Raw genomic sequence first — 24,332 nt, forward strand, 5'->3', positions numbered from 1 at the left:
ATCATCTCTCTTTTTGTCACCCAGGTGACGGTGTATTGTCCGTTCACGGGTCTCGAGCAGGTGTTTCCCTGTGGCAGGTGGTTGGATGAAGATGAGGGAGACGGACTGGTGGAACGAGAACTGTATGAGATGGTCTCGCTGAGACAGAAAAAACAGAAAAGTGAGCTAACAGTAAAGCTGTCTGGCCATCAAACATATCCTTCCTTTTTATTTTGATTTATTACCAGACACCTACAGTTGTGGGTAAATTTACTGACCAGATACGTTTTCATTTTGTTTACGGGCTGTATTTTGCATTATTTTTATTTCTATATAGTGATATTGAAGGAAACAGTTTGATATGCGATAAGAAGTTAAAAAATCGTTTTAATTGTTCTAAAATAAATAAAAAATTGAAAATGATATAACAAACATATTCATATCTTTTCTGGGAAAAGAAAGCATCAAAGTCTCTCTGCCATCTGCATCGACCTAACAGTTTCACTTTGCGTAACTTTTTGAAGTATCATTCAGTTATTGCAAACCATTGCGATATTTCCTTAATGTCAATATCTTGCAGCCCTAAATGAGATTATATAGAGGTTTTGCAAATCTTCGTATGTCTTAAAGGTGCAGTGTGTAACTTTTAGAAGGATGTAATGACAGAAATGCAATTTAATATACATCACTATATTATCAGTGTATCAGTATACAGATCTTACATAATTAACTGTTATGTGTTTATTACCTTAGAATGAGACGTTTTTATCTACATACACTGCGGGTCCCCTTACATGGAAGTCGCCATTTTGTGCCATCATGTTTTACAGTAGCCCTAAGTGCTCTACAAAGTGTGGTCCTGTGGCGGCTAGCATAGCTTCTCTATGCGTTTCGGTGAATGATGGACTGAGCCGTTGGTTGCAATTCACAATCTCACTGCTAGATGGCGCTAAAATCTACACACTGCACCTTTAATGTTTACAAATAATCGCTTGTCGTTAAATTCTGATTCACATATTACTGTAGTTGCAATTATCAGATTATAAACATCAAATTTAAAATAAAGTACGCTAAAATCTACACACTGCACCTTTAATGTTTACAAATAATCGCTTGTCGTTAAATTCTGATTCACATATTAGTTGCAATTATCAGATTATAAACATCAAATTTTAAATAAAGTAGTAATGATCTTGAAAATGTTTTGGTGTCATGCCATGTAATTTTGTTTGTGTTTATAAATTTCCTAGAATTCCCCTGGTCTCTCTGGATCTGGACATCTGAGATCAAAGGTGCCGGCACAGATGCGCTGGTGTTCCTGCAGGTGTACGGAGACAAGGGAAAGAGTGATGAGATGAACCACGAGAGTAAATCGGACAGTTTTGAACAGGGACAGTGTGATAAGTTCATTGTACGTCTGTGTGTTTTTACACAATGTGCCCAAAAAGCATTCAGACACTTAAAAATGTATTCAAATCAGGTGATATCTGCAAACAAACATGCTAGACTGAAACTAGTGAATATATGGGGACCGGTGTCTTTACAAAAATACCACAAGTGTAGTTCATCACATTGACTAATAATATATTTCGCTAACAATTTTCAACTATATACTGTCTATAATGTTTTTATTTTGAACAATACATGTAAGATTTATCGCAAACATCTCTTTCGTTAAAAAACTACTGTCAGGACTTACTAAAGAAATTGGTGCAATTTTTTTATTATTTTTGGGATTGCATTGATCATTAGGGAATGAAGATTTGTTGTGCCTGTGTTTTTTTTTTTTTTACGTATGCCGTGTCAGTAAATCACCCGCAGAAATATCCACTACAATTTGCGCTTTTTTTTAAATTGCGATTTTTTGTAAATGTGGCCAATTTCTCACAGTTTTATCATCGAAAAGCAAACAAACATAAGATGTTCTCAAATATCAAAAAAGGAGCACTGCCCGGACTCAAAAAATATGTAAAAGTCGAGGTGCTCATTGGGTAGGAAAATAGTAGTAAAGCAAAAACAAAGAAAAACTTCAAGGCACTCTCTAAAAAAGTAAAAAGCCTTTATTAATATGGCTTGGTCGTTTCGGAAGGCTTGTTTGCCGAAACGCGTCAGATTTTTAATAGGTTTGTTATGACCAAGCCGTATTATTAAAGCCTTTTTTATTTTTTAAAGAGTGCCTTGGAGTTTTTGTTTGTTTTTGCCAAACATAAGATGTTTTTTATATAGATGCTTTTTGTGCTATCTTTGTTAAAAATAATCTTCACTTGTCGGAGCTGATGGTGTAGTACAAGCGCATTTCCGGCGACCCGAGTTTGAATCCGGTCTCAAGGTCCTTTGCCGATCCCATACCCCTCTTTCCACCCTGTACTTTCCTGTCGTCTCTCAATTACTGTCTATCAAATAAAGGCAAAAATGGCCCCCCAAAAAAACTTATATTATAATAAAAAAAGAATAATAATCTTCACTTACGTACATTCACACAGGGCGAAAACGTTTACGTTTGACCGAAGGCTTGTCTGAAGCGTGGCCAACAGCCAATCACAGTGGCCGCAACACATGCTCCGGTCTTCCATAAGCGTAATTGGCTGGCTCAGCCTAGGTTATTTGCATAAGGCGATCTGATTGGCTGACGCATGCGTTGCCGCTTGAAAAGTTGAGAGCAACGGCACTGACGCAACGCCGACGGATCAACAATTCAGTTTGGCAATGCAAGACGTCACCCATTAAAAGTGAATGGGAAGCGTCAACGTTTACGCCCCGACATGTGACTCAATGATATTTACACTGACATTTTGAGGCCACTGTATTTAAAATAACGTTTATGTATTTAAATGAATGTATTTAAAATCTTTTCCTCTTTTCTTTAGATCGAGATGCCTGATATTGGGAAGATTCGGAAGCTGAGGATCTGGCACGAGAAGAGGAATCCGTTCTCCGGCTGGCATCTTGGCAGGGTACTAAACTCCACCACAGTTTACTGCACCATTACACAAAACCAATTTGTCCATTTCACACTGTATCCAATTTCACACAATGCTTATACTGATTATTTAGATTATTTATTGTGATTTGTGCAAGATTTTGGGTAAATATACTGATTTGCACATGTGTGTTTTTCCCCTACTTTATTTTTTATGGTCAGTGGTTGGATAGTGCAGATTAAGGGGCGGTATTATCCCCTCCTGACATCACAAGGGGAGCCAAATTTCAATGATCTATTTTTTCATGTTTGCAGAGAATGGTTTACCAAAACTAAGTTACTGGGTTGATTATTTTCACATTTTCTAGGTTGACAGAAGAAATGGGAACCCAATTATAGCACTTAAACATGGAAAAAGTCAGATTTTCATGATATGTCCCCTGTCTGAGCTGTACTCATTTACATATGCATTCATTTTATATCTATATACACTGTTGGTGCATGTCAAAAAATCTCTCATTTGTGTCTATTTATATTCATCCAAAGGATTATTCTGAGCAATAACTATCATGTCAATCCGGTTACTCTGTGTATCTGTTTGTGCATAAAGGCGACACTGATGAAGACCCTTACTAGAGAGAAATACTCATTTGTGTGTAACCGTTGGCTGGACATCAATGAAGATGATAATGAGATTGTCAGAGAGCTGCCGGCTACTGGAGCGCTTGTGCCAGAACCTTTATCACGTAAGACAACCACTTTCACTCTGTTCTGAAACCAGCTATGCCAGGCTTGGAGGACTATCTTTCATTTTAAACCAGCTAAGACCAGCCAACCGGCTTAGTTTATGCTGGTGGGTCAGCAGGTCTTCCAGCCTGACCAGCTAAGGAGTGTCCAAAAATCCTCTAAAACCACCTATAGGCAGGCTTGGAGACCAGCTAAAACCAGCCAACCAGCTTAGGTCTTTTCAGTAGGGTTACAGAACCAAATATTTGTTTAATCGATTGCATGTATTTGTTTATGCTGTATATTCCTTTATTTGGTTTTTAGTTGTGAAGTATCGTGTGACAATTTGTACGGGGAACGTCAGTGGCAGTGGAACAGATGCCAGTGTTTATTTGAACATCATCGGTGATTTGGGAGATACAGGAGAACGGCTGATGTTCATGAGTAAAAACAACGTCAACAAGTTTGAGAAGGGAAACGTGAGTGATGATGCTGAAGAGAATGAAATATGTTTGAATTTATATTGATAAGCAATAAGCATGCCGAATAATGTGCCACATACTGCACAATACAGCGGGGAAAATAAATATTTGACACATCAGAATTTTTATCAATAAGGGGATTTCAGAGTGGTCTACCAGATGTAGCCATCAAGCCAAATATTGAATTCATACCAAGAAATCAGAACATTTAAGTGTACAAGTTGAGTCATAATAAATAAAGTGAAATGACACAGGGAATAATAATTGAACACACTTTATTTAATACTTTGTAGAAAAGCCTTTGTTGGTAATTACAGCTTCTATACGCCTCTTGTATGGAGAGACCAGTCATCTGCATTGCTGAGGAGTGATTCTGGCCCATTCTTCCACAAAGGATTTCGTCTTTAAATCTTGAAGGTTCCTTGGGCCTCTTTTATGAACTTTGATCTTCAGTTCTCTCCATAGATTTTCTATGGGACTTAGGACAGGTGATTGTCTGGGCCACTTCATTGTTTCCTTGGCCTTGTGTTTGGGATCATTGTCTTGCTGATATTTTCACCCTCTTTTCATTTTTAGCTTTCTGGTAGATGGCTGGGTTTCTCTCTCAATTCTGACATGATTTCACGTGATATCCTGTCTTTCTATGCCATTTTGCACCTTGTTCTCTTCATGTGTTCAATACATTTCCCCTGTGTCATTTCACGTTATTTATTATGACTCAACTTGTATACTTAAATGTTCTGATAGCTACATCTGGTGGAAATTTTGTGTCAATTGCCCACTTAGAAATCCCCTTACTTTTAAAAATGCAGATGTGTCAAATACTTATTTTCCCTGCTGTAAATACTAAATATTGTTTTATGTGTAATACTGATATTGAATGTGAAGGATGCATGCATTGCTTTTAAACAGTAGTATGCTACTTTATATTAATTATATTGAATTGCATCGTTGGATACAGTATCACATGCAATGCACTCTTATTATATACCGAACATTTGGGCAATTGTATACTAAACACTGTGTTTTTCTGTATCTCAAGTGGTAGAGCATTGTGTTCAATCCTCAAGGAAAACAACCATGGGATAAAAATGTATCACTTAAACTCCTGCCAAATGCATAAAAATATCACCAAAAAATGAAATAGTATTGTAGTACTGTAGTATGCAATGTTTATCTCTCGTGTACTTTTTTTCAGGCTGATGAATTTATTGTAGAGGCAGTTACACTGGGACAGATCAGAAGGGTTCGGATTGGTCATGACGGCCGTGGCGGAGGCTGTGGTTGGTTCTTGGATAAGGTGATGATCCGAGAGGAGGGGCAACCTGAGGCAGCGTCCATCGAGTTCCCATGTTATAGGCAAGATAAAGCAACAGACACAACGCGCACGCGTGTATGTGCGTGATCGGGTGGATGTGAGAGTGGTGTTTAAGTCAATTATGTAGTTGAGAAACTAGAATCTGGTTACAAATGGACACTAAAGATCACAGAGGAAACCTAACCTACACCACAGAGAGAGCTCAGTTACATCTACACACACACATCAAAGCATTTTTTTCTGTAAAGTTACTTTGGCTTATTGTTTTTAAATGATATTGAGTGAGTAATGACATTTTCTATCCTATTTATCTAAACTGAATCTACACAAAAATCCATCTGCATCATCACATCAAGACAGATGATTCATTATTTAGTCTTTCTTCTGGAGGACCATTGGCAGCTCCACACAATTCAGTCAAATCTGACCGAACACACACACAACACTTTTAAAAAGCCTTCACTGGTCATGGGTATACTGTAAACGTTGTGGTGTGCTGGTGACCCCTTCAGGCTTCTTTAATAACTATTCAGCCCACCGGCTAGAAAAAAACAGCCTTGGAAACTTTTTGGAGGGATGCATGCACACCCATTGCACCCATGCATTTGTATTGTTTTACTACTTATACAATTATTTAAAGTATATATATTTTTATTATTTATAATACACGTGGTGTTTAATGATTATTTTGGAGGCAACCCTCAGCTGGGGGGGGACTTGTCCCCCCGACCCCCCTGGGATTTACACCTATGCCTGTTTCTATTGCTTTCAGGTGGTTGGATCGTAATGAGGATGATGGGCAGATTGTAAGAGAGTTAGTTCCTACTGAAGATGGCCAGCGTTTGTTTAGTGAGTCTACAACCACATATAAACATTCACACAAACACACAAAAATGGATGAAAAGCAACATATTTGCATTTTAAAAAAAGTGATGCATATGTGTGTGTGTTCCAGATATTGGTTATCACATCGCAATAAAGACGGGTTCCATTAACGGCGCCAGCTCTGATTCGAAAGTGTTCGTGAAGCTATATGGAGAAAAAGGCGACACGAACAAGATGCTGCTGGTCGTCTCCGATAATGACCTGGGAAACTATTTTGAGACCGGACAGACCGACATCTTTACCATAGAAACCTTTGACATAGGCAAGGTATGCCCAATATTTGTGTTGGTATGACACGCACTTTGTAGTTCGGTTCTGTTTTTTTATTCAATATTAAATTATATATTACATTCAAGCATTTATTATTTTTTATACACAAGTATTTATTGGGATTCCCTTCTGTTCTGTGGGAGGGGCCTGTAGATAAACAGGCTGCTGATTGGTCACACTAACGAAGGCCTGCGAGCTGGTTGGTTTCTGGACAGCGTTCTGATTTGGGTCCCGGTGCATGGGGTTCAGTACATGTTTCCCAGTCATCGCTGGCTCTGTAAAGACGAGGCTGATGGGAAGGTGGAGGTGGAAATCTACCCCAGTGAGACATTGGAGATCGAAAAATGTGTGTATTTTAATGTATGCACTGAGATACAGATAGCAGAGGTACTGAAAGTTAATGATTCAACTGTTGAAAAGTAAAAAAAAAAGTGGTCTTGCTTAAACGGGGCTGTATGATTTTGAGAAAAAAAAAAATGCTTTCTAAAATTTTGATATCAAATATTTTGATATTTGATATGTGATGTGATAATGCTTGTAAAATCTATTTAAATTGTATTAAAATATACTAAAAACTAATGGTAGAGCGTTTATATTGCAGCGGGCAAAATATCGTCCAATACTTGGAATTTAATCGCCATTGGGTAATAAATAGTTTTAATCGTCCAATAAATCTTTTTGTTTCTTAAATTTGTTTTTCATAATGAAAAAAAAACAGAAAACTGTAATGCTGTGTACACACTAGAAGCGAATTAAACTATTTGCATAATTAGATTACATACAAAGACAGGAATTCACATGGTATGATGCGAATTGGGTGGCGCGATTGCCGTGAACATGCGCTATTCACCTTAAACGCGTATTTTGCGTAAGTTGAAAATATTTAACTCAAGTGGAAAATTAGCATGACATGAAGTTAAATCCTGCGAGGAATCTAAAGCGAGGAACGCTATGCTTCGGTTTTGGTATGTACGCAGCATTCGTCTGACAGAAATGAATTATTATTCATTTTTTAATGTGACGTTACTATATGTTACACACATAAAATTTTGGTGTGCGAGGTTTCAGATCCGCGTATAAGTAAAAAAGGTATATTTATAAATATTATGCAAGTCATCGCATTTAGTATCACCAATTTTATGTTTGTCTCTCATTTACTAGAATTATATTCATGTTGTATTGGGCTCATATTGGCCAGTCAGCTTTCTCTGTATTTGCATCAGTAAAAAAAACTCGACCACTACTGAATTTTTTTTTTATAACTAACATACGTTTTGCATTCTTTTTGAGTCTCTGTTATCTAAAAACCAAAAACTTTGACTATAAATAACTTTAAAATGATAAAAAACATTTATGCCAAACCATTCCTAATTGCATATTGTGCACGTTTTCAATATTTTGGTAATTTGGATATATTTGATAAATAGCCCTAATTCAAACTACTTTAAACTGTGAATTACACAAGACAAATCTGTATTTTCTGGTTAACAGTGATCAATTATGAAGTTAGTGTTGTGACGGGAGACGTCTGGGCCGGAGGGACAAATGCAAATGTCTTCATGCAGATTTACGGTGAAGAGGGTAAAAGCGAATTAATTCAACTGAAAAGCCGATCTAACAACTTTGAGAGAGGAACAACTGAGATCTTCAGGGTTAGTGTCTGACATTGTACAGAAGAATCGACTACTTCACCAGCTAACTAAAGTTTCTCGACCACAACAGTGTTTGTATTATTGCATAATATGCCCTTGTTTAAAGCCACAATATGTAAGATTTTCACCAGTATAGGTCGCTATTTTACAGCATGAATCCGAATAGTTCTTTTCTTGGTTGCTTTAGATCGAGGCTTTAGATGTGGGGCGGGTCTATAAGATCCGGATCGGGCATGATGGAACTGGAGTTGGACCTGGATGGTTCCTGGAGAAGGTGGATGTGAAGCGGTTGGTCATGGCAATGGTAAAACCGGAGAAGAAAGAGGAAGACAAGAAGGACAAGAAGAAGAAAAAGAAGAAAAAGGTGAAATCATTTGACACATACTCTGTAAATGAGACCCATCTGTAGTGTCTGTCGTGTATTGGTCTGTCTATCTGTCTGTCACTCACAGGAGGAAGAGGAGCTTCCAGGTGAACTACGAGAGGTCGTTCAAACCTACAGCTTCCCGTGTGACCGGTGGCTCGCTCGAGGTGAAGAAGATGGAGAGATACTCGTAGAGTTGCGTGCTGAAGACTACGAAGATTTGGAAGGTAAAGAAAGATGTGAGGAAATGTTATGCTTCACTAACAAATAAGTACAATGAAAGTGCCATGTTTTATAGAAATACCATGATATTCTTTCAGGCACCTTTAAGCATAAACATTAAGTTTAAAAGGTTATAAACATACATTTAGTCAGTTGTGTTTAAACAATTAATACTGGGTGTTTAAATGAATTATATACAGAGTCGAAGTGCTCTCTGAGAATATGTGTGTGTTTTAGAGAACACATACGAGGTCCATGTGTTTACCGGCACTATGATGGGAGCTGGAACAGATGCAGGTGTTTACGTCAACATATATGGAGAAATGGGCGACACAGGCGAGAGAAAACTACGCAAGTCAAACCATCTGAACAAGTTTGAGCGAGGACAGGTGAATGCAAGTCAGTCTTAGTCAGACAGACTGAGACAGACAGACAGACGAACTGAGATAAAAAGACTGAAAAAGTCATTCTGACAGACTGACTAAGACAGACAAAGACAGGCAGTCAGACCAACAAAGACATATGGACAGACAGACAAACAGGCTGACAAAAGATAGACAGACATTATGACAAAAGACATACAGATCGATAAAAGACAGACAGCCTGACAAATGACAGACAGACCGACAAAAGACAGACAGACATAGACAGACAGAGTGACAAAGACAGACATACTGACAAATGACAGACATGCTGACAAAAGACAGACAGACTGACAAAAGACAGACATACTGACAAAAGACAGACAGACCAACAAATGACAGACAGATCGTTAAATGACAGACAGACCGACAAAAGACAGACAGACCGACAAATGACAGACAGACTGAAGAAAGACAGACAGACAGAAAAAAGACATACATACCGACAAAAGACAGACAGACAGAAAAAATACATACTTACGGACAAAAGACAGACATACTGAAAAAAGATAGACAGACATACTGAAAAAAGACAGACAGACCGTCAAAAGACAGACAGACAGAAAAAAGACAGATAGACAGACAAAAGACAGACAGACATAGACAGACAGAGTGACAAAAGACAGACATACTGACAAAAGACGGACAGACCGACAAAAGACAGACAGACCGACAAAAGACAGACATACTGACAAAAGACAGACAGACCATCAAAAGACAGACAGACAGATCAACAAAAGACAGACAGACTGACAAAAGACAGACAGACCATCAAAAGACAGACAGACAGACAGACATAGACAGAAGGAGGAAAGGCAGACAGACAGACAGACATAGACAGACATACTGACAAAAGACAGACAGACTGAAAAAAGACAGACAGACCGACAAAGACAGACAGACAGACAGACAGACAGAAAAAAGACAGACAGACCGACAAAAGACAGACAGATAGACAAAAGACAGACATACTGAAAAAAGACAGACAGACAGACAAAAGACAGACAGACATAGACAGACAGAGTGACAAAAGACAGACAGAGTGACAAAAGACAGACATACTGATAAAAAAAGATAGACAGACAAAAGATAGATAGACAGACAGACATAGACAGACAGATCAGATCAACAAAAGACAGGCAAACACAAGCCCAGGTCTGTTTTATAACACACAGAAATGACCTGAACAGTGTTAATTTAGAGTAAATCACACACTTATGTTCAGAATTTGTGGATCTTTCTTAGGAGGACGTGTTCACCATAATGGGGATGGATCTGGGACTGTTGAAAAAACTGAGGATTCGTCATGACAACAAGCAGGCGAACGCTGCGTGGTACCTCGACCGTGTTGAGATCTTTGATACAAAAGAGGAAACCATGTGAGTTGACATCACCGATAATGTTGAGGAAATCTTTCAAATCTTTGACCTGATTAAGACTTTAATTTCACAAATCTGTTAAAAAGATCTCATTTGTGCTGCATTTCAGGTATTTCTTCCCCTGTCAGCGTTGGCTGGCGGTGGATGAAGATGATGGACAGTTGGGCCGTGAGTTAGTGCCCGTGGATGAGGCCTTCATGAGGAGAGATGAAGATGATGATGACGAGTCGTCGCCCGCTCAGCTCGGTCTAGAACAAAAAGGTTTTTAAGCATTAACCATGCGTTTAGCTTGCATGCAGGTAGCTCACTTGTAAAAATGCATCAAGTAATTTAAAGTGCATCACTTTGCGTTCTTTAGTGTGAACACCTTCCTCAGGCTATTTTTTTAAGAGTTTATTAAGAATGCAAACTGGGGCAACATATTAATGTTACCATGTGTGTCTGTATAGCCATGTCAACCACGTTTACAATGAGAGTTAAAACCGGAGAGAAGCAGTACGCTGGAACCGATGCAAACGTTTTTGCTATTCTTTACGGAAGCAAAGATGACACAGGTAACCATAGAAATGTGTAGCCCAACATCTATGTTAATAATATCAGATTTTAGGCTACAGAAACTCTTTGTGTGTGTTTATATCAGGTATCATCAATCTAAAGGCTTCAAAGAACCACAAGAATAAATTTGAGCAGGGAATGATCGAGGAGTTTACAATAGAGGCTGTAGACCTCGGAAAACTCAAGAGAATCCGGATTGGACACGACAATTCAGGTACACGTGAAATCATCGCAAATGCCCGTACCGTACGCATATTTTTATTTATAAAAAACACGCTGAATGAAGACTTGAATGAATATTTTGCTTGCATTTGCTGTCCTGTGTATGAATCTATCAGAGAATTTATGTTGTGTTGTGTGTTTGTGTGTTTACACTGTAACGAATCGCTGTTCTTTTTACAGCAAAAAACAGAAGTAATTTGTGCAATATATTTTTAAACAGTGATATTTATACAGTAGTTTTATAGCTAAATAAATAACAGTGGGTTAGAAAGCAAATGTATACACAATAAATGAAAGGATATACAAAAATATTGATTTGTTCAGAAATGAACACGAAAAAACTGTAGGGTTTCTGTATGTACACAGGTAAACTTGTGTACTGTATATACTGTAGGATCAGGGTTATATGTAAGGGATAATGTAGAGGCAGCCGGTAGTTATCGGGAAATAACCCCCACAGTGTGATCAGGACCCGACGTGAAGCGGAGGGTCTTGTATCACACTGAAGGGGCTTATTTTCCCGATAACTACCGGCTGCCTCTACATTATCCCGCTTATTACACGGCTACTTGCCAGATAAGAAAAAAACTGGACATGAATATGAATTTGAAACCTTTTATTGGCATATTTGTTTTAAATTAACATTTTTATCCTTCCGCGAAACTTTACACAGAGGCATAAAATGATCGTAATACCTTATTAAGATCCTCTGCTTCATACTTGTCTGTCTCCATTTTTTTCTCTTTTAGCCAGTCTTTGAGAAGTTTTAATGCCCATTCTGTATTTTTTTGTGTGTTGGCTTCGTAGCTGTCATGCTCTATTTTGTCAAGTTCAGTCTCAGTAAGCTGTCTGTGTCTTGTCGTTGTTCGTTATTCTATCCACTGTTTAAATGTTTAGTTTTTTCCGTACATGTTCAAATTAATGACAACATTTTCCATTCTTAATTGTGGTTGTCCAGTGTTTGTCACAAGATGGCGCCAAACAGTAATCTTTGTTGGTCTTTATTGGCGTGGAGCGATTTTAATCGTACAAGTAGTACCGGCTATGCGTTATTACTTTGGAGCGGTTATTATTTGAAAAGAACGAACCTGCAAATGTCTCAACTGACCAATCAGAATCAAGCATTCCAGAGAGCCGTGTAATAAATACATATAATATACAGTATATATTATTTATGTTCATACAGTATCTATCTCTTCTCTTGTTAGATGTGTTTGTAATATATTCTGTTCCTGTCCTAATGGTTTATGACAGTTTTCTTCACTTTGCTGAATCCTCAGTACACGTGAGATTGGTGTAAATCCTACAGACAATTACTTACAGTGTACGTGTGTGTATGTAAATGTGTGTATGTGGATATGTATGTGAATGTATGTATGTGGAAATGGATTGTGTGTGTGTGTGTGTGTGTGTGTGTGTGTGTGTGTGTGTGTGTGTGTGTGTGTGTGTGTGTGTGTGTGTGTGTGTTTTGTTTCAGGTGGATCTCCAGGCTGGTTTCTGGACTGGGTGGAGATTGACGCTCCATCTCTCGGACAGCTCTTGCGGTTCCCCTGCGGCCGTTGGTTGGATAAAGGAGAGGATGATGGTGCAATTGTCAGAGACCTTTACCCTAATGAACTACAGACAGAACTATACACACCCTGTATGAGACACACACACACACACACACACACACACACACACAAACAAAACTGCGTAAAAAATACACATTACTTTATATACATGTATATGTATATAGGCCTGTCACAATGATTACATAATCATCTCATTGCAATTGTTTGACCTCATTGCGATGATTTCAAATCACCACAATGATTGGACATCTCTCTAAAAAACACAAGGGGGAGCTGCAGCGCCTGTTTTAACAAGACTGTATCAGATGGCGCTCCTTAACTGACAGTGTCAAATGTCAAAGCCATTCAATACAGTGGGAAAAACAGCATTTAAAGGCTGAAAATCTGAAAATCATGGCATGAAAATCAGACTTTTTCCATGTTTAAGTGCTACAAGTGTGTCCCCAGTGCCAAGAAAATGTAAAAAAGATCAACCCAGTAACTTAGTTTTGGGTAAGCCATTTTCCGCAAGCATGTGACAAAATACGGCGTTCAGATTTCACCTGTTTTGTGAAGTAGGTAGGAAAGCCAATTACAATAATACTGCCCCTTAATCTGCACTAGCCCACCACGGCACTGCCATTTAGTGCAGAGAGAAAGAAAGAGAGAAAAATAATTGTCACCCAACAGCAAATGTTAAAGACTGAGAGCATGACAAGGCTCATAAAAAGTGTGACTAAAAATCAGGGCTTTTCCAAAAATACATGTAAAAACATTAGTATTTTGTTGTTGAGAAATAAATATTCATTTGTTATCTGATTTTCTTGTTATTTTGACCATGTTTTTCCCATTTCAATTTTCAGTAAATAAATGCAAACAAATTTTTTTTTTTTATTAAGAATTTGGCAGAAATTCTGTTGGTACTTGACCTGAATGAAACAAAAATTACAATTTTACTTAAACACATACCTGTAAATAGTACATAAATCTAGAAAAACTTAAATAAATTTTTTGTTTAATTTTTTCCTCGGCTGTATATATTATAAAACAAATCTCAATAAAGAAGAGGTTTTATTAGATTTATTATATACATATTATTTATTATAACTTATTAACACACCTGCTTAGTTAGATATCTGAATGGGGATTTTTAATTATTAATTATTTGTATTATTATTGACTATAACTCAAAACCTAAAGTACATTTTATGCCATATTTAGATTGTTTTGGGTCTAAAATATCTGGTTCATGTCCCCAAAAGGCCCTGTTTTAAAGATTTTGCTCATATCTAGGGCTGGTTTTCCATAAATATATGTGACCCTGGACCACAAAACCAGTCATAAAGGTTTTTTTTATTTGAGATTTATACATTATCTGAAAGTATAAAAAATAAGCTTCCTGTTTTTGTTTTGTTTTGTTAGGATAGGACAATATTTGGCCATTTCAGGCTGAAAAAATCAAAATATTAAAAAAATTGCCTTTGAAATTGTCCAAACGAAGTCCTCAGCAACACATATTACTAATGATAAATACATTTTTTTTATATTTACTGTAGGAAATTTACAAAATATGTTCATGAAACATGATCGTTACTTAATATGCTAATGATTTTTGGCATACATTTTGACCCATACAATGTATTGTTGGCTATTGCTACAAATATACCCGTGCTACCTATGACTGGTAAGGTCACATTTAATAAATACAGTAGGACAGAAAAACAAACACACTCTTAGTATCAACACGTATATCAATGTAAATCTGACCTGATCTAATGTATCACTAACATAATATCTTAAGGCTATATAAATACACACATTTATATGTTACAGCTGTATGTAATACATCCTCATTCTTTGTTTTACAGTTGTTCCCTACGAGATTAAATTCTTCACCAGTGATATATTTGCTGCCGGCACAGACGCAGACGTCTTCATCATCCTGTACGGACAAAATGGAGTGTGCACATCTCAGAAATCTCTCTGTGTTAATAAAAGAGAGAGAAGAATGTATTTTGAGCGAGGCGCAGAGGACATGTTCATTGTAGAGGTGAACATGGAGAACGTCTTAATTCATTTTTATTGAATATCGCTCGTCCTTTGCATGAAAAGCTAAAGTACTAAATTAATTTCCTAATGCTAATTCAACATATCTGCAGCTGGAGGATATCGGTGATATCATCGAGAAAATTCGTATCGGTCACGATAACCGCGGAGTGAATCCCGGCTGGCACTTGGACCGTGTGGAAATTCGTAGGCTGCTCCGGAAAGGAAAGGTGCTGAAGACTTTATCTCATTGTATTTGTAGCTAAACACAATAGTTTGCAGTTCACTTTTAAATATAAAGACGTAAACATGTTTGTCTGTGTGTGTGTTTAGGGCTCTGAGACGGCCATATTTCCATGTGAGGGTTGGTTGGCTCGCTCCGAGGAGGACGGTGAGACGATTCGAGAGCTGGTACCTTCTGACATCATCGTCGAGAAACTATCACGAGATGGTACTCTTAAAGTCATAGAGACTGAGGTGGACGATGCACTGGAGAGTAAGTGTGTGTGTGTAAGAGTGCTTGAGCTAAATAATGATGTTAGATAGGACAGATTTTGTATGTTTTGCATGTGTTTGTGTTGCAGTACACACATATACAGTGACAGTAACCACAGGGGACGTGTGCGGAGCAGGAACGGATGCCAATGTGTTCATCACTCTTTATGGAGACATGGGTGACACCGGAGAACGCAAACTTAGCAAGTCAGAAAACAGCAACAAGTTTGAGAGAGGATCGGTGAGATGAATTAATGTCTGCCTTGAGTCAAATTACGTAAGGAATAATTGAATCTGGTCCTTTGAATTATTAAAAAATAATGCACACCCAAGGTGGCAATACGGCATGGGTGTGCATTATTTTAGAATAATTGACATTACACAGTCAATTATACCACTTATACCACGGTTACCACAAAAATTGGTATGACATTGCTCTGGTGGTTATTTTAAAGGGACACACCACTTGCTCATTTTCCAGTTTTGTTTTTTACCATTTTGGAATCCGTTCAGCCGATCGCTGGTTCTGGCGGTACCACTTTTAGCATAGCTTAGCATAATCCATTGAATCCGATTAGACCATTAGCATCGCGTCTAAAATATAACCAAATAGTTTTGATATTTTTCCTACTGACTTTGATTGCTTTTGATTGTGGTCAGGTGGACACGTTCACTCTGGAGGCCGTGGATCTGGGCCAGGTGTTTAAGCTCCGTATTCGCCATGACAACAGCATGCTGAGCGCTGATTGGTACTTGGAGCAGGTGGAAGTGTTGGACCAGGATACGGAGGAGGTGTTTCTGTTCTTGTGTGAGCGATGGCTCTCCCGTAAGCGAGAGGACAAACGGATCGACAGGGTCTTCTACGTTAAGGTCTGCCTGCATGTGTGCATGCGTGCACTCGTGCATGCATGCGTTAACAAATTGCCTAACGCATTCGTGTTGAGTATCAATGTATGTAGAGTGTGTGTACTGTATGTGTGTAGGGTTATGAGGGAGAGCGAGAAACCGCTTTCTGTCCGATTAAAAAAGTGCCGAATCTAGACAGCAACATGAACAAAAAGAACAAGAAACATCATTCAGAGGAGGATGAAGAAGAGGACGAAGAGTCACGTATGTACAACCAAACACAGTCTCACCAAAGAGACATGAAACATTTGTGACGCAGTTGAAAACCCAGCTAAATTATTTAGGGCCAGATTTACTAAATGGGGCAAATTAGCATGAGAGCGCAATAAATAAAAAAACGCAGATGAGAGGTAATATCTTCGGGTTATTTACTAAAAACGTGCATAAATTAAATAACACAGGCACAACAGCTGATTTCCAATACGACAAACACTATCTACTAAGAGCAGCGTAAATTAATTCAGGGTCGCAAATAAGCAGAGCTGATGCTCCTCAGGTGCGGGTGATCTACTGACGCCTGATGCGCTTGAGTTCAGCACCACAGACATCGCAGATAAAATTCAGGGTGTGTAATCCCAACTAACAAAGCTATATAGTACACTGAAAGAACTGGGGGACAAAAATTAAGATTTACATTTTGAAACACCTGCTATTGTGTGACTTCTCCTAGTGACTCCAGCAAATAAATAATAACATGGCTTGGCAAACAATATTTTTGAATATTATGTTCCTCTGGCATTCCAAATAAACTGTTATGTGTTAAAATATCCTCTGCCTTGTACCACTCGCTCTATGATCTCTGTGATGCCTCTCCATTAGCAAAATTATTTAAGACATGCATTAAATGAAAGCGCAAATACCATTTATATCACATGCACAAACATTAGTAAATAGCGTTGCATGAATGATTTAACTCTTTCCCCGCCAGCGTTTTTTTTTTTAAGTTGCCAGCCAGCGCCAGCATTTTTCATGATTTTCACAAAAGTACAAACAATATATCAGATGAAAGAACAGACCCTCTGCTTTCAAACAAAAAAAAACATTTCATCCTACCTTCATTAGTTCTCTTGTAATCATCTCTCAAACATGGGTAGGTTTCTTCAAAAACACCCAATTTTGAGCAAAAAGCTGAGATAATTCCATTTTGTGAAGGACTTTTGATAGAGATCAGATGCAGAGTGATCTTTAAAACATACACGGAGTTCTTTCTCTTTCACGTGAGGCGCTTCATCCGGGTTGTATAAGTTGCGGAAGTGTGCCACCTGGTGGATAATAGCGGTATTGCGGAAAGACAGAAAATCTCGTCGTTGGCGGGGAAGCGTTTTCTCTTAATTGACGAGATATCACGTCAATGGCGGCGAAAGAGTTAAATAATCTCCTCCCATACATTTTGCGTCTTAAAGGGAAACTCCTAGAATGCATATGCAATAAGGTCAGTTGCAAAAATAACTAGACCACACCTATACAGCGCTAATTATTCACTGCGCGTCTTAAGTAAATCCCGACAGTCGTTATTTAATGTCAAAATGATTGCTGTTAGGAGGGTTCCCATGGCTCCTTGAAATCCTTGAAAGTTTGTGAATCTGGGGGAAAAAATTGAAGTTTTTGAAAATATACATACATAGATACAGGTCATTGAAAGTGCTTGAATCTATTTTATGCAAGAAGTTTTCTAGAAAAATATCCATATTATTCCCTGTGTAGTGTAGGATCATACAAATTCTAGACTTTTTAAGCACACGTGCTAAACTGTTTGCTTTAAACGCTTATATCTTCTGTATGCGAATGTTGATTCATACCAAAATGCTTTTTTGCATAGTTGTTTTTGACACATGAAAACATCTCGGGTTACGTATGTAACTGTTGTTTCCTGAGAAGGGAACGAAACGCTGTGTCTCCCTTGCCATACTTCCTGTAACGCCGTCTTTGGCAATATTTCATATAGCGATATACTTCCTGGCTCCTGCGCCCCCGTCTTTGTCGTTAAGCCTCACCATTGGTTGAATTTGATATACACATTCAGACGCACTTACTCCTGGAGGCGTCCCCAAAGTGTCACCACAGTGACGCAGCGCGAGTTCCCTCGAAAGGGAACTGTAACAATGTATCTTAAAATGTAACCTTGCTCTCACTTGAATTGTGTCCCCATATTGAGTCCTTGAATTTGAGGGTATTGGACCTGGAAAGTCCTTGACAGGTCCTTGAGTTTGAAGTTAACTAATGTGTGGGAACCCTGTGTTAGTAAATCTGACCCTAAGTGTTTTCTACATAAATAATGGAAAGAACTGTGAAATATAACTTTGACAAACTACTACCAATTATTCAGAAAACTTTAGTGTGATTTAATTTTAGGAGAATCATCTATGAATCGTGTATAATGTGCATGTGTGTGTGTTTAGTCATCCCGTACCACTTCACAGTCGCAACGGGTTTAGATCGGGATGCGGGGACGTCTAGCCGAGTATACGTCATCATCATCGGAAAGAAAAACAAGAAGACGAAACACCTCTGGCTTGACTTTAAAGGGAAGAGCGGATTCCAGCCCGGGTCTTTGGATTACTTCACCTGTTACGGAGCTGATGTCGGAGAGATCAAGAAAGTACAAGTGAGAGCGCACACAATATCAATGCATATCTTAAATGCACTGGAAGTCACTTGTTGTAGTAAAGTGCATGCATGTAAATGACTATAAATATTGTTTGGGTGTGTATTGCGTGTAGCTGGGTCATGATGGGGCGACACCAGAGAGCTGTTGGTTGGTAGATGAACTGTCCGTAGAGATCCCGACTAAAGGCGCACGATTTGTGTTCCCCTGTAAATGCTGGTTGGCCAAAGACAGAGGAGATGGACTCACCGCTCGTTTGCTGAATGTGCAGGACGCTGAAGCCGTCAACATCCCACTGAAGGTACCGGAAAAAGCCCCCTTTCTCCAAACCTATGGCATTAGTTTTGTCTACCTGTATTGATGTATCCATGGGTGTTGTCTTGTAGGTCATCTATGAGGTCACGGTCATCACAGGTGACGTCCTGCACGCAGGTACAGATACACAGATTTACATGACTGTGTTTGGAATCCACGGCACATCAGAAGAGATGATACTGCCAAAATTAGAAGACAGGTACATTTCGTACAGTATATATATACTGTAAAATGATTTTACGCTATTGTTTTCTTTGTTTTATTCTTCCCTTGTGTGTTTTTGTTAAGATTTGAACGTGGACAGACAGACACATTTAATCTGGAGATTGAGGACATCGCTCCTCTGCGGAAAATGAGAGTGCGTATAGACGGTACCGGAAGCCGACCGGATTGGTTTTTGGAAAGGGTGAGAGAAAGAAAACGAAATGGTTGGAATCTTACATATCAGACATCCAAGTGCTGTATTAATTTTTCTACATTTCTATGTCTGTAGATTGAACTTCATAACCTTCAGACGGATGAGGTGTCGTTGTTTGTGTATGAGGAATGGCTGTCTCGCTCGTACGGGCCTAAGCGAACGCTCGTATGCGAGATGCCTGCCATTATAAATGATGAAGAAATGGTGGAGTACACAATTTACACTGTGTCTGTGAAGACCAGCGATGCAACCGGTACACGACGGCCTATGACTCGAGCAAAATTATTATTATTAACATGTTATTATAACTTAGTCATTGTAATAGTTTTGTTTTTTGTTTTTGAAATCTTGACTAGTTGAGTTTACAGTAACCGGACGAAAGTAACAAAGAGATTTTCTCAGAGCCCTGATTACATTTGCATTTCAAACTATGCCAACCCTTGACAGAGCTGACAAATATCGAGTTATTTCATAATCGTTTTGCGTGTGTAGGTCCAGAAAGCTGTTTTCAACCATGATAAGTAAATTCCTGAAGTGGTCATTTTTTTCTTAGTGTTTCTGGTTTCATATGTTATAGTACTGATCAATCTGCAGGTATTTAGTGCGCTAACACATCCTGAAGTTTGCCTTTTCAGAGTTTTTCAGAATAAAAGTAAATCGGGTTTAAATGTCAGGAGTTCCTGTCGGAACGAAAGTAACACTTGTTACTTTTGTCCCGCTGCTAATACTATGAAAATTAAATTAAATCAAATTTGAATAATACACATTTTTAACATAATGCAACAGGCATTATGTAAAAAAATTATATTATTGTAATTTGATTTAATTCTCATAGTGTTCATACTGTTAAATTTTGTTTTTATTCTCAACAATTCAAGTTTGTACTGTTGGTTTGCTTTTGAAACATTTGATAAAACTGAAATTTAAAATGAAAATGTAATTTAATTATTTTTTGTAAAGATAAACAACAAAATATGATACTTATGTTCAAAGTGAAATTATACTGAAGCCGTTTTACATTTAATGAAAATCTCACCTGTTATTGTAAGTTACTGACCATTGCAGAAATATATTTCTATCTAAAACATTATCTTTTAAAATTACTTTTCTGAAAAATGGTACTTTCACCCCTGCTCTCCCCTACTATAGATCATAATGTACGTTTGTTGTCGTTTTCTTTAGGGGCGGGAACTGATGCTAACGTGTGGATGATTATTTTCGGTGAAAATGGCGACACTGGAACGCTCGCCCTGAAAGAGAGCGGCAACACAAACAAGTTTGAGCGCAAACAGACAGACACGTTTCGTTTCCCAGACATCCTGAGCTTGGGCGAGCTCTCGAAAGTACGGGTTTGGCACGACAACTCGGGTGAGCCAATCAGAGCACTTTTACAACATCTCTGAGCCAATCGAATCACAGCCAAATAGGGAAATAGTTGTTTTTTCATTCAGTCTCAAAAAATGTACATGAATTAAATCAGCCGTTTTAAATGAATCAAACATGTGATTCGAAGAGTGAAACAATTAAGTATTGCAGCAGATGATGTAATTAAATCAACGGACGTAGAATATATAAGTGATTATTATTTATTGATTATAAATAAATACTTTTAACGTGATGAATTTTCATTGATGTTAAAAGGTATAAAAATGCATACAGAAGCTGTATTTATTGTGTGTTTGTGTTAACAGGTGCGGCTCCTGGCTGGCACCTTGAGTATGTGGAAGTACATGACGACATCATGGGGAAGAAATTTCGTTTCCAGTGTGATCGTTGGCTCGCCAAGAATGATGATGATGGACAGATAATGAGAGAGCTGCCGTGTGCCAACAATGATGCACTGGATTTCGATGAAAAAACCAGTGAGACACAAATACACACACATTTAAAACATTTACACTGCAAAAATGATTTCCAAGAAAAAAAACTCTTAATTTTGTAAATTAAGATGTTTTTTCTTGATGAGCAAAACGACCCAAGAAATTAAGTCTAGTTTTTAGACAAAAAATATCAAATTTAAGTGATTTTGTGCATAAAACAAGCAAAAAAATCTGCCAATGGTGTAAGCAAATTTTTCTTGATTTTTTATCTAGTGTTTAGGAAAATTTGTTCAAGAATTTTTTTCTTACGCCATTGGCAGATTTTTTTGCTTGTTTTATGCACAAAATCACTTAAATTTGAAATTTTTGGTCTAAAATCTAGACTTATTTTCTTGGGTCGTTTTGCTGATCAAGAAAAAGCAGCTTAATTTAAGAATTTTTAGATATTTTTACTGAAAACAGGACAAAAATACTAAGAATATTTTTTCTTGAAAATAATTTTTTTGCAGTGTAAAGCTCATAAAACAAAACAAAACAAAATTTTTTTTGCTAATCTGTAATACCGCGATTATCCACTAGATCCACTTACCAATTTATGAAAAAATGGAAGCCAAAATGTTATTTACTCATTTTAAACTCTGTGTATGCTTTGATAATCATTCTGAATCTGATCTCTAACAAAATACTTTGATAAAAATGCAATTATTTCAGTTTTTTCCTTTTTTTAATTTAAAAGTTAATAGTTTATAAGTTTTTTCCCCGTTTTGTTTGTTTGTTTGAAAGCAGAGGGTCTGTTTCTTCATTTGATATATTTGTATGTTTATTTTTAGAAAAAAAAATCCTGGAAGGCATTTTGTGAAACTTTTGTTAAAATCACAAAAAATGCTGGCGGGCAACTTTTCAAAAAATGGCTGTCGGGGAATGAGTTAAAAGCAAATTCACAGTAATTAATATAAATTTTAATTTAAGTCGTGATAATATTATGTTATGGCCTCTCTCGGCTTCCGTACTAATGGGTTATGTAATGGCATTTTCTTTTTCCTCCTACAGAATATGAGATTCAGGTAACCACAGAAGACACAGACGATGCAGAAACCAAAGAGAACGCCTGGATCGTTCTGGAAGGAAAGAAAGGACGTTCGAAAGAGTTTGTGCTGGAGAACTCAACGAAGAAGAAACGCTTTTTACGGCAAGTCATCTTTCAGTGTTTATTTGCTGTCAGCCTTATTTCCTATGGATTTTGTGTTACATTGGTTCAATGTGTGTTTATAGCGGCAGTACGGACCGCTTTGAGTTCTCCTCTAAGGAACTGGGTGACATCGCTGGTATCTGTCTGGGACACATCCCTAAAGATGGTAAGAAGGTCAAAACCGAGGCCTTCTGGACTGTGAAAGAGGTCGTTGTCACAGAGAAGGAGCTGGGCAACCGGTCAGTGAGCCTTTTATGATAACCATTATCATAGTTTGAGTTTTTTGACTGCTTAGTTAGTTGCTAGTAAATTTGATCCATCTCAGATTCTTAGTCTTACCCTTGCTTTGTCATTCAGGTATATCTTTCATTGTAACGCCGCCATCCCTCTTTCCTCCAAACGTGATGAGTTCCAGACTTTCGAGTGCACAAAGTTCATCGAGAGTTTCGTCAGCAAGGCCCAGAGCCTCGTGCCCGTGAAATACGAGATCATCGTCATCACAGGCGACGAGAAAGGCGCGGGCACCGACGCCAACGTCTTCATCACCGTCTTCGGCACTAACGGCGATTCCGGTCGAAGGCAACTCCGCCAGAAATTCAGAAATCTGTTTGAGCGCGGGAAGACGAACCGGTTTATTCTGGAGCTGTTGGACATGGGCGATCTGCTCCGAGTGTGCATGGAGCACGATAACTCCGGACTCAGCCCCGGTTGGCTCCTGAGCAGGATTGAAATAACAAACACGGCCAATGGAGTGACGACGGTCTTTGCGTGTGGGAAATGGTTCGATAAGAAAAAGTCAGATGGGAGAATAAAGCGCGTGATCTATCCGAAATATTGACATTTAATCAGACGATCAATCAATGTTTCCATCATTGTTAGCAGACAAAGTGTAACACACAACATGCTCATTACACTGCAAAAAATTACCTTTTTATGTAGTTTTTTTGTCTTGTTTTCAGTAGAAATATCTAAAAAATTTTAAATTAAGATGCTTTTTCTTGATGACGAAAAATACCCAAGAAAAAATCTGCCAATGGGGTAAGCACATTTTTCTTGAATTTAGTGTTTAAGAAAAATGTTCAAGAATGTTTTCTTACCCAATTGGCAGATTTTTTTGCTTGTTTTATGGACAAAATCACTTAAATTTGATATTTTTGGTCTAAAATCTAGACTTATTTTCTTGGGTCGTTTTGCTGATCAAGAAAACGCATTTTTACTGAAAACAAGACAAAAATACTACTTTTTCTTGAAAATAATTTTTTGCAGTGTATGTTACATAAAGGTGAAGTGTGTCTTTTTGGATGACCAGGGGCCCAAATTTATTAAAAATGCTACGTAGAAATTGTCCTACTGTACGATCATCTCTCAAAAGTGCATACGCGTGATTCATACAACGTACGTACGCTAGAGGTCTTCACAGGTCTACTTAGATCCGAAAACCCGAGATCCGACCGGAGAGGGTTCAGGTCTTAAATATTCACGTGTGCCTCGGACACGGGTCGGGTATAATATTAGCAGCCTCGGGTAATTTAAAATGAATGTTTTTGCCTAACTGACCCGGAAAGACCAAAACTATCTTGCATGTGTGC

The 24,332-nt window shown here is 38.0% G+C and overlaps 1 protein-coding gene across 1 annotated transcript in view; it reads left to right on the top strand.

The window, feature by feature from the left end:
• Positions 1–23,708, top strand: part of loxhd1a (lipoxygenase homology PLAT domains 1a) — a 37,058-nt gene extending 13,350 nt beyond the window's left edge. Inside the window, exons 9-42 of the mRNA XM_055180955.2 lie at positions 25–160; positions 1,230–1,390; positions 2,847–2,933; positions 3,510–3,645; positions 3,950–4,104; positions 5,306–5,466; positions 6,198–6,274; positions 6,381–6,577; positions 6,734–6,926; positions 8,072–8,232; positions 8,420–8,596; positions 8,685–8,823; positions 9,056–9,207; positions 10,486–10,619; positions 10,729–10,880; positions 11,069–11,173; positions 11,260–11,388; positions 12,874–13,038; positions 14,818–14,999; positions 15,109–15,225; positions 15,329–15,491; positions 15,580–15,731; positions 16,151–16,360; positions 16,474–16,600; positions 18,796–19,001; positions 19,117–19,302; positions 19,388–19,515; positions 19,605–19,722; positions 19,810–19,987; positions 20,917–21,102; positions 21,426–21,596; positions 22,605–22,743; positions 22,827–22,982; positions 23,101–23,708. Coding sequence (XP_055036930.2) covers positions 25–160; positions 1,230–1,390; positions 2,847–2,933; positions 3,510–3,645; positions 3,950–4,104; positions 5,306–5,466; positions 6,198–6,274; positions 6,381–6,577; positions 6,734–6,926; positions 8,072–8,232; positions 8,420–8,596; positions 8,685–8,823; positions 9,056–9,207; positions 10,486–10,619; positions 10,729–10,880; positions 11,069–11,173; positions 11,260–11,388; positions 12,874–13,038; positions 14,818–14,999; positions 15,109–15,225; positions 15,329–15,491; positions 15,580–15,731; positions 16,151–16,360; positions 16,474–16,600; positions 18,796–19,001; positions 19,117–19,302; positions 19,388–19,515; positions 19,605–19,722; positions 19,810–19,987; positions 20,917–21,102; positions 21,426–21,596; positions 22,605–22,743; positions 22,827–22,982; positions 23,101–23,581 — 5,517 coding nt within the window. The 3' untranslated portion in view covers positions 23,582–23,708. The remainder of the gene's footprint in view (positions 1–24; positions 161–1,229; positions 1,391–2,846; positions 2,934–3,509; positions 3,646–3,949; positions 4,105–5,305; positions 5,467–6,197; positions 6,275–6,380; positions 6,578–6,733; positions 6,927–8,071; positions 8,233–8,419; positions 8,597–8,684; positions 8,824–9,055; positions 9,208–10,485; positions 10,620–10,728; positions 10,881–11,068; positions 11,174–11,259; positions 11,389–12,873; positions 13,039–14,817; positions 15,000–15,108; positions 15,226–15,328; positions 15,492–15,579; positions 15,732–16,150; positions 16,361–16,473; positions 16,601–18,795; positions 19,002–19,116; positions 19,303–19,387; positions 19,516–19,604; positions 19,723–19,809; positions 19,988–20,916; positions 21,103–21,425; positions 21,597–22,604; positions 22,744–22,826; positions 22,983–23,100) is intronic.
• Positions 23,709–24,332: the final 624 nt, after the last annotated feature.

The sequence above is a fragment of the Misgurnus anguillicaudatus genome, chromosome 9 (assembly GCF_027580225.2).
Source record: "Misgurnus anguillicaudatus chromosome 9, ASM2758022v2, whole genome shotgun sequence".
In the NCBI taxonomy this organism is placed as follows: domain Eukaryota; kingdom Metazoa; phylum Chordata; class Actinopteri; order Cypriniformes; family Cobitidae; genus Misgurnus; species Misgurnus anguillicaudatus.